The 17,574-nt window shown below is 36.5% G+C and overlaps 1 protein-coding gene across 1 annotated transcript in view; it reads left to right on the forward strand.

The window, feature by feature from the left end:
• The window catches only part of LOC122812920 (medium-chain acyl-CoA ligase ACSF2, mitochondrial-like), a 910,993-nt gene that overhangs the window by 612,100 nt on the left and 281,319 nt on the right, over positions 1-17,574 (forward strand). The window contains exon 9 of the mRNA XM_044084978.1: positions 3,261-3,352. Within this exon, the coding sequence (XP_043940913.1) occupies positions 3,261-3,352 (92 nt within the window). The remainder of the gene's footprint in view (positions 1-3,260; positions 3,353-17,574) is intronic.

Below are 17,574 nucleotides of genomic sequence, written 5' to 3' on the forward strand. Positions count from 1 at the left end.
TCTCAATTCTTTTAACTACAATTGGAGCCCCCAGGGTAATTGTCACCAATAGTAACATGGTCAATAGCCATAAAATTGAAGCTGTGGCGGTTGTTGTCGTGAATGTGCCTAGCCAGTGCATTATTCATGTTTTTCCTGATGGCATAGTAGTGTTCATAGACCCTTGCCTTGAATTTTCTCCGTTTTACCTACGTAAAACGCTGCGCACTGCTCACATGTCGCCACATAAACAACTGCTTTGGAAGAGCAATTGTACCTCCCTTTTACTTTAAAGACCATGTTGTTAATAGAAAACTTGTTACCAGTTGTAACCTTGTGACACCATTTACACGACTCACTTATACATGCCACACCTGCTTGGTATTGTGTTGTTGTGTTCCTTTCTAAGGTCTTTTAAATTCAGACCCCTTCTGTATGTTAATGGTTCATCTCCCAAGTGAGTTATGATGTATTTAAACATTGGCTGTGCACATTGACTGTTGTCCGATGAAGTTAACATTGTTTTAACGAAAGCGCTTACATCAATTTCATTTTATTGGATTTATACATCGATTTTTATTGGTTTTATTGGATGTATTCAGCGTTAAAGTTTGCTTTTGTTCAACATTTTTGTTTGGTGTTCCTTGCCAGTCTTCTCATTTATATGGTTTGTTTCTTGCCTTTGATATTTTCTAATAGTTTCATGATTAGTTGGTTGAATCAACCGTTTTTCATGATAATAAAATATTTTGGTTACTCTTCTGGAGCTAGTATTAGAAAATAATTTTGTGCATATTGATGGGCAGTATTTCTACCAAACAAGAGTGACAATGGGGGCTTCTTGTGCCCCCTTGTTTGCCAAAGTAGTGATGTTACAGTGGGAGAAGAAATTTGAGTTTTAATATATTCAGCCCTGCTCCCTGGAAGGTATATGTTTATTTTCTTGGACGATACATTTATAGCTTGGATGTTGGATGTCTCTAAGGTTGAAGTTGAAATATTTGTGAGCTTTTTAAACTGCATTACATAATTTTTGAAATTTATCCAGTCATATGATTGTAATACCCTTAGTTATTTAGATGTTTTAGTCGGCAAAGATGCCATCATCAATAGAATGGGATAATATTTATAGAAAGCCCATTTATTCGAATTTGTTATTGCATTATACCAGTTGTCACCATGAGCATTACAACAGAGGAATTGTCAAAGGACAGTTTGTTTGACAAGAATGGTCTCAGATGATATGGTGTTTGAGGAAGGAGGACACAAGTTGTTAGAAATGTTTTTTTTTCCAGAGGTTATCCTGAGAATTTGGTGTGGGATATACATCGTGAAGTTGAGAGGTAAAGGAACAATGGCGGCTTGTTCCCTATTCTTAAGTCATCTTGGTCCCAACTAGTTTGTAAAAGGGTACTGTCGCTCTCCTACTTTGGACACAGTAGAAGAGTCTTTGTGGGTTCTGTTCAAGCAGCTTTATTATACGCAAACACATCACGATAGAAGTTTACTGACTTTAACTTGAGTACAAACTAACTATTGCAATCATACATGCTCACACTCTGGCTGCACTCTCAAAATGACACTGGGAATAGCACATGCCTGGTATTTATATGTGCACGTTCAGTCCTTGATATGCTTCTTAAAGACGCATCACATATACTCTGATCTACAAGCTTCAAAACACAGGGGAATAGGTTTGTTGTTGTTTTACCACCCATACACAGGACTCTTAAGAAAAACTGGAAAATCTTCTCGTGTTTTGGCAGTTTAATTGATATCTTTGGGGGGAAAAACTAAAGTTTATAGAAAGGGTAAACCTTTTAAAAATCTACTGGAAAGTTGTGAACAATATCATGTTTTTGGTAACAAAAGATTTGGTACAATGAGGGTTTTGTAAGCATATTTTGGAGAAAGATAAGTCATCAGCAATTGGGTTGTGTATGCACCCTTTCATTGTAAATGTAATTCAGTAGGAATAATATATTTAGAATTATGCAAATATTGTTTCAGTTTTTATACAGGGAAGACCCAAAGTAAATTTAGAGAACGTATTTACAAGCACATGTTGGAGATAAGGAACAAAAATATTATTATATAAACGTGTATCAACGTACCCCTGCCATAATTTTGTATTTTTTGGCATAAATGTTATACCTATGGACTTTCGTGTGGTCCAAGGATAGATTTAATAGAATATAAGGAAATTATATGGCAATTGCAATAAATGCTTGTGATTTTCTGAGCCTTAATGGACATATTTCGATAGCTAGTATTCTAGGACTTAATTCATACAAGGTGTAGTAAAAGATTTTATATTGTTTTAAAAGCATTATTTGTGTATTCAGGGTTTCAATAACAATAAGAATTGTGTTAGTATTTATTTAAAGAGCACAAATATTTTGTCATTTAGTTTTTTGTGTTTAGTCAATTGTTTATTATTGGATCAAGAAGTCATGTGATTATTGGGAGGGATTTTTAAATTGTGCTTAGATGGCTTGTTTAGATTCTGAAGAAATCTGTGAATTAACTTGATGAATGTGTTTAATCTGTATTTCAATTTCCAATAACTGTTTTTGCTGGTGTGCTTGTGCTTTTTACAAGCTTTGGTGGTTTTCTGCATAGTAATACAAAATAGGCAGAATTTGTGTCTATAGTAATTTATCTTGGTGAGGTGTATTTGTAGTCACTCCATACCTTCCCACTGCACAGTTCTGTGTTTTTAGACTACAAGTTAATCTGACTGTTAATCTTTTGTGAAACGAGTCAAGTCATTGAGACAAAGCTAAAATATTCATATGTCAAAATATTGACCTTGCAGTCATAGAATCTCCCAAATTATGACACAAGGAAAATGGCCATTATGCAGCATTAGTAATAATGATGGTTATAGCATGCAGGCAGAGCTTGCAGCAATTGGCATAACTCATATTCGTAATCCAGGATATAAGATACACAAGCAGATTACACCTGCAAGTTATAAGTAGCAAGTTATAAGTAGTCATCTTTTACATTTTTCCATGCAGAATTCCTATGTTGGTTGTTCATCCTCGTATTGGCTACTTTGGCTGATGGCCCCTCCTTTTTTGACTGTAGTGTCCTGTAATTTGTGATGGACAAATACAAAACAAAAAAAATCAAACAAAACCCTGTATAACTAAATATACTTGAGTATTTTGTTAGGAATTTTATTCATACTAGTCTAGGATTGTTTGCTTTGCAATCTTCATATAAAAGGTGCATAATGTTAGAAGCAGTTTAATGTTTCCTTTTTTCTTTTACAGGTGTACTGTTCTGTATGGCACCCCAACAATGTTTATTGACATGTTGGCCAACTTGGAAAAACATAAGTGTGATATGTCAAGCCTAGAGGCAGGTAAGGGTTTGTGACCAAGTTCTACTTCAGTATTCACCAAAGTGACAAAACGTCTGCAATGGTAATTGATGATGATTCACCACTTTTCATCAGGAAATGGAATCTGTTTTATTTAGGTTAATAAAGGATTTTTAGTTGGCTTAACCAACCTCCTGTACCATCTAAAAGAGTAGGAATTTAATTATGCCTCTGTCACAAGTGATAATTCAATAAAGGTGTTTAAAAAAATTCCTTGTTTGTCCATTTCGAGAACATGGCAATGTTTAAGCTTGAAATGTAAGATGAAGATAGCAATTGAGAAAAAAATCATAATTGTACACAAATTTAATTTTAAAACTATTTGTCAGCAGTATGCTCTTTGGAATAACAGTATTAATGACGTAGTCACAAGTAGACATCCATCCAAGTAGCCCAACTTGTCGGAGCCTTGCAGGCGTCATAGTACGAGTTGGCTCTTTCCCAGTGCAAGGACACTTGCTGCATCCTTCATCAGTTAGGACATAACATCTTCCACTATTTTCTGGTGCATGTATATGCTGTATTTCAGGAAGAAAATTGCCTTACACCGCCCCAGAGCTTCTATCCACAGAATTTGATGAGAGATAATTTGCTGTGTTGGGGGAATTATTTATTTTAATTGTTATTCTTTTGTTGGTGAATGCTTCATTTGCATTGTAAATGCTTTGCTTTGGAGAACACCTCATGGCAGAGTGCCAGATTGTGTGTGTGTCTGTGTGTGTTTGTGTCAGTCGGGGAAACTCAGAAGTACAGAAGTCTAGTTTCATGCTTTGCTTGAGAAACTGCAGGACAGAGGGTCCTTATCTCTCAAGATAACTCCCAGGAATTTTGACACCAGTAATTTTCAAGAAAGATTATGCTAAGGAGTAGAAAACCACTTCTGTGGTATCAGATGCGCCTGGAGATGCTACGACCACGAAAGACATTTTTCAGCCCCTGTACGTACCATCTATTTTACCTGACAGCCTCTGTCAAATCTCTTTGGACAAAAGTTAGATAAGTCGATAGCTTCCAACAGATTCTGAGTACCACGCTATGGTGTGGTTACATTGGATTAAGATTTTGCAATAGCTGAAATAGCGGATTCTGATGTCTGCATAGACACACTAGCATCATCTATAGAAAAGGATTTGGACGTCCAGACCCTTTCTATGCATGGTACTCATGGTAGGGATAGACAGGTGGATTACAGCCACTCCAGTGACACTCTTCTGTTCTCTTTCCCTAGAAGCTCAGATATGCAGGCAATGAATATTCATCACATCACATGTCTTCTAGGCCTTGTTCAAGTCTTTAGAACACTGTAAGCGATAAATTTTTACTACGAGGGAAAGCTTACAACAGATTGCCACACAGCACTCCACTTTGGCCACTCAGCCCATAAAAAGAAAGAGTGGAATCTTCCCACTCAGTGGATCTGTGTCTTCATTGGATATTGAAGATTTAGTCATGTTCCTTCCAAGTTTCCTCCTCTCTGATATGATTTGGATGACAAACCGTTTTGTCAGGCTACCCACACAAAAAACACCTCATTTGGGAAACCCTTGAAGTGAGGAAGGAACATTACAAATTTGGAGTCAAAAGATGCTTAAAACAAGAGATACCTTGGCCTACTAGCCTGGATGAGACCAAGTCCACTGTGGTACTTTACTACCCAGCGTGTAACCTTTGAGGACACCGTCAGGTAGTATATTTGAAACAGATTTGCATGTTCTAGCTCCCAAAACCCTTGATAGGTTCTACAGCATCAAGCAGATCTTACTGCCTGTGTCGTAACAGTTTATAATTTGTAGAGATACCTGTAATTGTCTCTCAAAAGTTTAGTACATTCCGTCTGAAATTATACAAGTTAATAGCACCGGTTTTTTAACGTCGTAACTTGAGTCCTTTTTCTCTGTGTTATGCTTTGTCCCTGATTCTAGAGGGACAACGACTAGAGCTGTGCCTCCCTGTACCTGTAATCAAATCCAGTGGTGGACCCCGACAGATTTTCTCTTAATGCTAATGTTCTGCATTAGCCCCAGACCCCCAGAATCCTCTTAAATACCACTGAGTAGACTATTAGATTGGCATAGTGGAAATTGCACATTGGCCACTGTTACATTCAGGATTATTGGCTGCCAGACACAAATTACAAAATACCAAGCTAAGATCATGTGGCCAGTGTAATTGGCATCAGATACTAAACGAGACAGTGAAAGTTAATTTTTTCGGCTAGTCCATATAGCAGACAAGGGGACAAACACCTTATAAAATGTGGTTATAATCCTGTGGTTTATAATCCTGTGGTTGTAGTATCAAAGGCTGTGGTGACATGAACTATCATAAGGCATATTAGTTGAGAATTCAACCCTTGACATACTATGTTAATAGGCAGGTATGTGTTATGTTCATAGGTTCATAAGTCTATACTAGGCTAACAACCACTGGTGCCTTTGTAAGTCTAGCCAAGAATTCCAGTTGTCTTCTGCAAGTTAACGGGGTTTAGGAGTTTGTGTATATGTAAGCTAAGGTAAGATTTGCAGTCTGTCTCTGTCCATTAGAGATATAGATGCTAGACCCAGAGTGTATTTCCAATTTCCTATCCACTGGACCGGGTTTCTCTTGAAAATAATTGGGGTAGAGCTCTGCTTCACATGGATGGGAAGCCAGTTCAAGAGAAGGGGGGCTCTCTGAGACACATACCTGTCCCTCCAGTGCCCTATTTGTCATAGGCAAAGTATAAATCCCTAGATTGATCAATTCTCATGCTATTCATTTTTGCAGCTATGAAAATTGAATGAAGATCCTCTTGTACAAATTGGGTTTAGATGACCCATCTTCTGGCTACAGAACAGAATTGAAGAACGTTCCTCCTTTCTTGGGGATGACTTCTGTCCGACCAGAGTGGCAGAGTTGGCCTTACTCCTCCTTGACCACCTGTTTGGTCAGGGAACTACAGAAATAGTTTCTAAGGAGGGGACAAGGATGGAGTTTAATTCCAGACTATTGTTTTCAAAAGGGATGGGCCTTTAAGGCATATTCTAGATTTGTCAAACACGAATCTCCTCTTAAGATTATCAAAATGAAAAATGCTTGCTTTTCAGTCCCTATTTTCCTTACTGATGCCTACAGCATTCATTGTCAGTTTGTGCTTCAGATTTACAGGTGGCTCCTCAGGATGAGAGCAGGGGAATCCACTCCCAGTTTGCATCCTTACACTTTCAGCATTCCACTGCTTAAGGGGGTTGTTCATAAAATGAAATACATGGCTCCATACATGGCTCCAGTCATTACAGTTGTAAGAGTCAGTGACTCCAAATTAACTAGTGCTAACACAAAACATATTGGTACGTTTGGTAACAGGAAATGCACTACATCATACAGTAACTAGTGTAGCTCTTATCTTGTGCTGGATTTCACTTTAGCACTGTTTGTATTAGTTCCAGTGTATGCTAAGTGAGGGATAGTTGTACAGGAAGGTTAATTGTTCACCAGTTTGGGTGCGGTAGGCTTAACATCTGCATTGGGAACCTTAACTCTAAAGTTTGAGAGCACTCCACGCTGTGCTGAAAGTTTTTAGTAAAGTAAAAAAGTGAAGCTGTGACTGGTCTAATGGAAGTTCACTTGCATCAGAGGTTAGCAGGAGATATAAACAGTTTGAAAACATTTGCTGCAGTCCTGATCTTATAACCTTCATTACCAGCATGTAAATGAAGGGAACTGCACATGTAAGTGTGGTTTACTCTGTGAAGGAATCCATGCCAAAAGTCTATGAAGAAACGCCAGTTATAGGGACAACTGTGGCACATTAAACTTGGCACTAATTGAGGGAAACTCCAGTACCCCAAGGTATAGTAACCTCGGACCTGATTATATTCAAGTTTGGGGTACAAGAGCTTTGTCCTCCACAGATCCACTTTTAAATGTGTGTGAATGGCATTTTGGACTGTCTCATTTTTCCAAAGTAGTACTCTGAGTCTTTGTTGGCATGGTGAAACCCTGTAAGACTGATGACATTGACTTGTAAGCTTCTGAAGTGTACTACTATTTGTAGCTTATTGGGAACTAAATATATCATGGTGTAGGATCCTGGGATGCTTTGAAGAGATTATTATTTTTTTGTTTTATATATATTTTTTTAGCTTTGTCTACTCTCAATGGTTTAGTTCCATCGTTAACCATTTATTATTGTGGGGAAAGTAATTGAACAGAAACAAGTACATAGGTATTGTAGGGTTGTATTGATATCACTTTACTGGGCAACTTTAAACCAGTGAATCATAGTCTTTTCAGAGGACAAAACTGGTAAAAAAAAAATATAATTAAAGCTTGTTTTGGGAGAGGACAATTGATACTGAGGTAGATGAGAGGTGTCATTTGCATGAATCACAGTTGCGTTATGAAATTTAGTATTGTAGGTCTAATTTTCTCACTTTAATGTACTTTTGTCAGATTTTCTGTTCAGTGAAAGCTGAGATAATCTGGTTTACTTGTGGCATGCAAGTTTCTCTCTGAAAGTATACATACACAAGTGTGCGATCATGTTACAGTATTCTTTACATATGGGGGTTGTCTTTCCACCCTATGACCCAACATCTGGCCACTATACAAGAGTTTTTAGCCACTGCCAGCACGTGGGACGTCACACACATGTTCTAAAAACATCTGCCATAAAAGGACGTCTGCATGTACCATCCACAGAAGTTTGCTGCTGCCATTCAGAAGGTGGACTCCTACATATGGTCTGTAGTTGGATTGTGTGTTGCTGCACGTTTCAGATAAGTGCCCAGTTGGTGATTTATTTTCTTACTACTGCCATTTGTTTTTTTTTTTATGTCATCCATATTCTAGGTGTAGAAGGCAGATTCCGCATAAAGATAGCCACGACCTCTGTCTTTTCTGTTTAGAGCCTCGTCACGACTATCGATCCTGTTCCATTTGTCAGGCCTGTGTGCCTAAGACTTTGCATAGCTGACTTTTGGCTCAAAATCTTTACCTCAAATCAGGGGGCTTGAATGTCTGGCTAAAGATGTTATGGAGGATACCAGGGGTTCTAAGTCCCAGCCAAATTTGAAGAGGAAGGTGAGCAACCAAAAATTTGAAGCCTTTTCAATTGTGCCTTTTACCTCTGATGTATCTCTTGAGGCCTGTAAAGACCCAGTGGTATGGTCGAAGGTCGGGTTCGCTTCGATGAGTACCTCTGTGGAAGCCACCAAGGGATTGGATCCCAGCATGTCCGAAGCAATGCAGATGTCTGTTTCAGGCAGCATGGGGGAACTGCAGCTTATTGTGCTGGAGGACACCGGGGATGTTCCTGCCTTTCCATCTAAGGATCTTTCTTTGACTATGTCGGGTGTTGGGCACACATCGGGTTCTTCTTCCTTGTTTCCTCATACAGAAAGACATGTAAAGAAAAACAAGACTAAACATCCCAACATCCCTTCTACTCCTCAGTCTGATTGGGATGCCTTTTCCCAGGGTCTCATTAAGATGTTGATGGCCTTGAAGCATTCCTCCTCCTCGCTCTCTCTTCTTTCCTTCACTTTCTCTCCTGTACAGGCTACTGGGTCTCAGGTTCTTTACTCTGATTCTGAGGATTCTTCCTCTGATGAAGATTCTCTTGCATATTCCACCAAAATTACCTCTCCTCTAGAATATGCATGTGCTGAGGAGGAATCTAATGGTGGGGGGGATCCCCAATTGAAGAAATTCCTTTGGAAAAACCAATAATAAAATGGGGAAGTTCTTCAAATGGGATTGCTCCCAGATTTCTGATCAACAGAAATGGTATTATGACCTTCTGCAAATGGAGGTCCCTTCTCCTTCTGCAGTTCCCCCAGTCCTTCAAGCTTTCCTGGACACCTCATCTTCCTCCACCAAGTCTCCAGATTCCCAGGCCCCTGCTCCCAGGAGGCCTTGATAGATGTAGAGTGCTGGATTACTTCAAGTTTCTCTGTGTCCCTTTGCTGATCCAGCTATGGTCTTCATAGTTTCTGGTAATTCTTCTAATTTATCTCCTTCTGCCAAACTATTACCATCTGATAAGGAGAGTAAAATTCTTGAGACTGCGTAAGAAGTTATACACTTTAGCTATTGGAGCTATTCATTACCAGACACACATGTGTAGGTATTTTTTGGCTTTGCTTTCTCAGGCTTTACAGGCTCTGGCTCATTTACTAGATTCTAAGGTTAAAACGCAGGTGCTGTCTCTCTTGGCTGCATCTTCTCAAGTAGCTAGGCATTCTATTAAGTGCAGCTATGATACTGTTGAGGTATCCTCTAGAGCTGCTGCTTCTGCCTTTGATTAGGAGGCATTCATGACTGAGATGTCAATCATTACGTGATGATATAAAGGCAAAATTACTTGTTTCACCTTTGGACACATCTGCCCTTTTAGGTTTGGCAGCTGCAGACTTATTTAAGACTGTGCAAGAAAAAGGGAAGGAGCTCCAAGATTTGAAACACCTGTTTGTAAATTTCATAGAAACTTCCCTGTAAAAACATCCTTTGTTAGGAGACCTGCTCGTTCTGCATTTACATCTGCTCCTAGGTCTAAGAAGTCTACTAGGAGACCCCTTTCAATCGAAATCTTCTGCTTCAGATTCTCCAACACAGCCACCCTTTCAGGCCAGGCCCATTTATCTGTGACAACAAGCTCTCTCTTCCAAGTCATGCACCTCTTTCTCTTCGCCTCTCTCTTCTCTTCACCAACCTTGGCAAGGATCACTCTGGACACCTGGATTATATCCATCATCCAAAAAGTATACTTTATGATTTCGAAGAATTTCCCACCTTTCATGGGAATTCCAGAGCCCCCTTCCAGTCAGCTGCAGTTTCCCACTGCTACTATCTCAGCTGCTTTCTCAAGACACTATTCAAAGTGTACCATTGGGTCAGAGAAGCAAGGGTTTTACTCAAGAATGTTTTTGGTTCCAAGAAGGGATGGCCCTTTGAGACCAATTCTAGACCTCTTTCATTTAAACACTTTTCTGGAAGTTCCTTCTTTCCAGATGCTGCCCCTACAGACACTTCCCCTGATTTTCTCCTAGGTCTTTCATGGCTTCCTTAGTGAGTTTTTTGCACTTTCGGTTATCTGCCTTTCCACTGCCCCAAGGGCATTTACAAAGTGGTTGGCCACTGTCATTGCCTTCTTAGGGATATACCTGAACCCCCTGGACCCCTCATCTGGATGCTGTTTTCCTAGCCATCATTTCAGATCACGTGTCTCAACAGCTTGTGAAGGCCATTCTTCTACTTCAAAGCCTAGGGTTTACAGTAAATGTCAAAAATTCCAGTCTGAATCCATCACAGGATCACATTTTCTTAGGGTGTAGGTTCAGGACAGAACTGATGTTTTTTTTTCCAGCAGACAAGGTTCACACTCTTATTTCCTTAATGGAAACCTGTCTCTTCTCGGCCAGGGAATTCCTAAAACTTCTTGGATTCATGGCTTCCACGATTCCCATGCTGCCCTTTCCAAAGCTTCACATGAGGAAATTTCAGTGGTTTCTAAAGACAAAGTGGTCTTGGCAACCTCATCATCTGGAGGTTATGAGTCCGATACCTCTCTACTTCCCTGCCTGAAAGCAGAGCTCCTCTGGTGGATTCATCAGCTATCTCTGAATCCAGGCCTTCCCCTTCTTTTGCCCCAGCATTCTCAGCAGCTTTTCACAGATGCCTCAGACACAGGCTGGGGGGCAGCCTTTGCTTTGTGGAAGGTTTAGGGTTTCTGGTCTTCATCTCCGAAGAGGGAACACATTAACATCAGAGAAATGAGGGCTCTGATTCTAGCTTTGCAGACCTTTCATCCTCTTTCTACCAGCTCCTCTGAAGATATTTACAGACTACACCACTATCCCCTGGTACATAAATAAGTGGTGAGGGGCACCAAATCTTACTTTCTATGCAGATTACTGGATTGCCAATTCCCATGCCTTGAGAGGTAAAGTAATGTTTCATGCTGTTTAACCCTACCCTCTGCTCAAAACTCTGTGGCAGATGCATTAAACAGGTCCATGACACACTCCCATGAATGCATGCTTCACAGAGATGTGTTCCTGGAACTGGTTCACCAGTGAGGAACTCCATATCTGAACCTCTTTGCCTCCTCTCAAACCAGACAACTTCCTCTCTTTTGTGCCAGGGTCTCTCATCCTCTGGCTTGGAAGGTGGATGCCTTTTCTTTTTCATCGAAGGTGGTGTTTCTTTAGGCATCCCCCTTTCACTCTCATTCAGAAAGTCTTGCTGAAAATTCAGCAGGACAAACAAAACACCTTGTTGGTCAGTCCCTTTAGACAGCATTGGTTACTTCTTCTGCAACTAACCAAGGCCCATCACCACAAGTTGCCTCACCAGTTGGACCTGCTCACACAGGACAAGGCATCTGTGCTTCATCCACATCTGTCAACATTACAAATGACCTTGTGGGTGATGAACTTCTGATCCCATTTGGGCACCTTTTTCTCTGAATGTGCTTGGGATTTTGCAGGAGGCCAGGAAACCCAATGCTAGGAAATCTTACACCTCCAAATGCAGATGATTTTCTGTCTGGTGCTTTATAGAAGTCTAAATCCACTTTCTATTGACATTCCAGTAGTACTTTCTTGTGTGAAATGCTTAAAAGTGGCTTATCATATTCCTTAGTGAAAGCCCACTGTTCTGCTCTTTCTGCTTGTCTGCTATTATCACCTCCTTTAGCGTCCAGGTTGGAAGTTAAAATTTTCCTTAAAGGTGTCCTACATATTAAGCCTCCCAGGAAGCCAGTTCTCCTTGGGACCTTAATTATATCATAGAGAAGCTATATTTTGACTCCTTTTGAGTCCGCAGTCTCTGCTTCTCTAAATTGTTGCACTTGGAAAAAACTGCTTCTGGTAGCTTTGACCTCTTCTAGGAGGATTTCTGAGATTAAGGTTTTTCTCAAATTTTTTATTTTATTTTTCAATTACACGTGAATGAATTCCATAGCATTTATACCCAAGATCTTAAATAACTATGTACACTATTTACATTAGCTTGACAGATCTTGGTGTATACAGTACTGTATGTCCAATCCATTATCAGAGTGTCTGATCAATTATTGTATAGTGTCAATCAACGATAAAACTTTTCCCAAGGGTTGTTGATAAATGGCTTTGGATAAATTCTTAGTTTTTAATTTTAATTTCTAATAATGCTGTGGTCTTCAGTAGGCTGTATAAGTCTTCCAAAGTTGGTATTATTTGTATTCCATCATCTTGTTATACACTTCCTTGAAATTGCAAGTATAGTCCATACTAGATACATGTTTGACCTATTCAAAAAAGGACCTTCATTCACATTTAATAATATAAGAGCTTTAGTTAAATAAAATGATTCATTAAATAAAGGGCTCTGATTCTAGCTTTGCAGACCTTTCATCCTCTTTCTACCAGCTCCTCTGAAGATATTTAGAAAGTTAATACCATTCCAAAATGGCTTAATTTTAACACAATCAAAGAAAATGTGGTTCCAATCTGCATTGTGTACTTCCTCACATCTTCAATATATTCCTTTTTATGGAAGAACTAATTTGACTGATTCTGTCTGGGGTTAAGAATGCTCTGTGCAAGTATTTCCAATTAAAAACTTTCCAGTATTGTGTAAAGGATGTATATTTTATCAATAACAAGATATTTGTTTTAATATCTTCAGTTAACTGTATTGAGTGTCCTTTTGTTATATATTTCCAATATGAAGTTTTGGGTGTTTTATAGTTTATCAATATTTTGTAAAATTTTGAAATACTCTTTCCCATGTCAGTCATTATATATGATTTCATATATGTATTTCTTAAATGTAGGTATTTCTTTAAATGAAGAATAGTTAACTATTCTACTTAAATCTTGCGGATATGATAGAATACACTGTAAAGTCAGCCAGTCCTGTTGTGGAATTTTGTATGTTGTTTTTATTACTTGCATATCTAAAACTTTTAGTTCTTTGATACATTAGTACCAACAAAAACAAATCCATTCTGTTCCCATGAATTAATTTCTCTATATATTTTATGTGGAATGTTCTTTGCAACTATAAATGGTGTTAAAAGATCAAACCAGATTTTTAAATCTATATTTGCATTAATAATTTGCCTAAATGAGCCAATGTAATAATTAATCATACGAGTTTTAGTGGGCTTAGTTATGTTATATTGCATACTAATACATAATATGCGCCATGGCAAATTATTTTTATCTGTTTGAATTTTTTTTTGTAATTCAAATTCATTTATTGATATTACGCTTAATAATTCTTTCCAATTTGCAGAGTAATTTGGACTTATCCAATTTGAGATTGTTTTAGATATTGATGCTTTTATATACGTTTCTATATCAGGAAAGTTTAATCCTCCCTGTTTCAATGGTCTGATATGATGTATTAAAGCTATTCTGTTTCGTTTGGGAAACCATAAAAATTTTATTAGGCATGAGTTTATTTCTTTAAGCATATTCCTTTCTGGTAACAGTTGTATTGCCAAAGCTGTATATAGAATCTTGAGTAGTAAAACCATTTTTATTAACTGTAGTCTGTCTTCAAATGTTAATATTTTTTCTCTTTTTCCCAGAGATTTTAATTGTACTGATGATATTCTAGTTTTTTAGACTAATTCATTATTATCCTTACATAACTCAATTCCTAGATATTTTAAGGTAGATTCTTGTTTTCCCTATGATGTGATCCCCTTTAGTCTGCAGTTTATTTAAAAATAAAAGTTTTGATTTATTGAAATGGAGTCCTGAAGTTGTGTAAAATTTGTCAATTAATATATCTTCTAATGTCTTATTTGTATTAGATAATGTTAGTAATGTGTCATTAGCAAATAGCATTACTTTAGAATTGTATTGTTCATAAACATCTATTCCTTTGATTTTTATATTGTTATGAATTGAATCTGCCAATATTTCAATAGCCAGAGCGAATAGAATCGGTGACGTGGGACATCCTTGTTTAGTGCCTTTTGTTATATGTATCGAGTCAGAGGTAATAGGACCTAACTTGACATACGCTAAATTATTTGTATATATATTCTTTAGGAGATGAACAAAGGATGCAGGAAATTCAAATAGCATTAGAATTTTGAATAAATAGTCCCACTTTAGGGAATCAAAGGCTTTCTCTATATCTAAGCCAGTTATGAGTGTTTATTTTCTTTATTAACATAATCTATAAGAGAAATTATCCTTTTAATATTGTCATGTGTGTGTTTGATATAAAATCCAGTTTGATCATTATTTCTTGTTTTGGATAGTGGTACTTTCATTCTGTTAGTTAATATTGTCATAAATATCTTGTAGTCATTATTTAATAATGATACAGGTCTGTATGAGCTACAGAGGTTTGGGGATTTATTTTCCTTTAGGTTTGGTGTGATTAATACCAACCTCTTGGAGATGTTCCTTAAAGCTTGTGACTGAATTTCTAATAGAGTTTTATGGAAGAGGGATAGTATCTTTGAAGGAAAAAGTTTATATATTTCCATAATTATGCCAGCTATACCTGGAGCTTTATTATTTTTGCCCTCTTTTATCGTATCTGTAATTTCTTTGTAGGATATGGGTGCTTGCAGATCTAGTTTTAATTTTTCTGGTATTTTTTTTATATTAGAACATTTTTGATCTAGATTTAATTGACTGATATCTATATTTTTTTTGGAAATGTTCCATATAGTGATTTCTATAGGCATGAAGAATGTCACCTATATCAGAGACATTTAACCTTTCTTTTCATGGAAGATGCTTTTAATTGTATTTTGATTCTTGTGGATAAATTATGTAGATGTTTGGGAGAAGTGACCAAGGTATTAATTTTTAGTTTTTCTAAAGCTAAACCAGTTTTATGCGTTAGAATTCTGTTGTATTTATTGTTTCATACATTTTTCATCTCCAAATGATTTAGATTTTTTTCAGCTTTTACTGACCAAAGTTTGGCTTGTAGATCTAATAATTCAGAATCCCATTCTCTGATTTTTTTTTATACTAAGTTAGGGTTTTACCATATGTGTAAGCTTTTAATGAGTCTCGTATCATTATTTTATTTCTCTGTGGTGTAATTAATATCTAAGAAGAACTGTAATTCAGATAACCAGGATTTGAACTCTCTAATTTTAGTTATATGTGCTGGAATTCTGGAGTTAAAGATTAATGGTTTTGTACTCATTTTGAAGTTTTAGTATCAATGAATTGTGGTCTAAAAAGGGGCAGGGAGTGATTGAGAAATTAATGATTTTAGAGTGTAAGTTATGGCCAGCAAATATTTTATCTATTCTAGTTTGGGTACCAAATCTGTGACCTTGAGAAAACAACTAAGGTTTATCTTCTTTAAATTTGAAAGTATCTACAGGATGAAATTATTCTACCCACTTGTTTAAAACTTTTGATACAGCAGATGTACACAGCTGTCTTTTATTTGCAGTTTTAGAAATATCAAATATACAGTTAAAATCTCCTCCTAATATTAAGTTGCCTTTATAATTATTGGAAATGAAATCCAGGTGTTAACAGTTCCTGTTCCAATGCCTGGGAACCAGTATAGATTGGCTAGGGTCCATATTCTGTTATTATATTTAACTATTACTAATGCCATAAGGCCTTCTTTATCTTCATACTTACATAAATGATTTTTGGTTGTCTTTGTCTTATAAGTGGATTGCACCAATGTCATATATTTCTTAGGATTGCATTTGTAATTGTCATTTGTTTTGAAATTAGTTTCTTGAAGGAAGACTATTTGAGCTTTTTTCACTGTTAAATATTTTAGAGTTGATCTCGTGCTAGGATTTTTTAAGCCACTGGTATTTAAAGATAAAGTTAAATCCATCTTGGGTTATTTAGACTATGTATTTTTGTTTTATTTTGACTAGTAAACATTTTCTTCTGATAACTATAAAGTATATATTTGAGCTTTTAAAGGAAATGATAAGTTTTATACTTTGAGTGTTTACCAATAAACTAATGTTTTGGTCAGGCATACTAAAAATATTTTTGTGAAATAAATTTAAATTAATAAATGTTAACTAAGATCCACACTAGCCATGGAATGAAAATCATTCCTAATCTGATGGATACACCTAAGTCCATCAGATTATCACTCATACCTTGACAATCCAAAACATAAGAGTTCCATAAATTGAATTATCATATGGAGAATATTTGTAAGAGGAATAATCAATATTTATGTTATTTTGAACAGATATAGTACTATTGCAGCTTAGGCAGAATTCTAATACAATATAAATGTCTATTGTATAAGCAATTAATATTTGCATAAAAGATAGATGACAAGTAATTCAATCATAGCAAAGTAGGATGTATTGTATATAAAACCTCAGTAAAAGATTATTGCACACAGTTATTTAACATATTCACCCTTATTGAATAAGTCTCTCAAAACTTACTTAATATAAATAGATGGTAATATTTATACCCAATGTTTATAATACAGTGTATTTTGCTGGATAATATCAGAAGTTATATTTCATTGTCTGGCAGCATTTAAGTAATCACTTTGTTGCTAACTTAATTAAAGCATCAAGTTTGTTTTATGTGAACATTGATGAAAGTTAGTGCATTTTAATTATCAGTGCATCCCTCTACCCCCCCCCCATTTTCTACACATAAGGATTTTCATATCTGTCATTTCTTATTATAAAATGAGTGAAATTATAGGTTAAAAACAAGAAATTCACTTATTGTGATTAATGATTACAAGTTCCCTTTCCATATTCGTAAATTGCCATTTTATGGCATATACTGAAAGTTTTTAGATTTAAATGGCAACATCCTATTTTGTATAATCAGCAAAGGTTAAACTGAGTGATTATTGTCAATTAAATACTATTTGTTCAGAATGTGATTGTTACATTCTGTGACATTCCTAATTCAGGCTTTTATTGTTTCCCTTGAACAACTTTTGTCAGTTTGTCATGTATAAAACATTAGTTTCCTTGGTAACAGCTTAAGTATTTATGATCAAGATGGGTTACAAAAACGATAACTCAAGTTAAAGCAATTACATGACTTGTTATGCACATTTACTTATATAAGAAAATCATCATGCTTCCCCTTAATGTTCAGTGTAGTGTATGTCATTTATGACAAGTTAAGACAGTAGTGTTATTATGCACAAGCCCATGTTATTAAATCCTGTCTTTAATATCTAAATTCATCAGACTGCTTCATTTTATATGACAATTGTATATTTTATGTTTA

This window comes from Protopterus annectens, chromosome 10.part0 (genome assembly GCF_019279795.1).
Source record: "Protopterus annectens isolate FY-2018-M chromosome 10.part0, PAN1.0, whole genome shotgun sequence".
Lineage (NCBI taxonomy): Eukaryota > Metazoa > Chordata > Ceratodontiformes > Protopteridae > Protopterus > Protopterus annectens.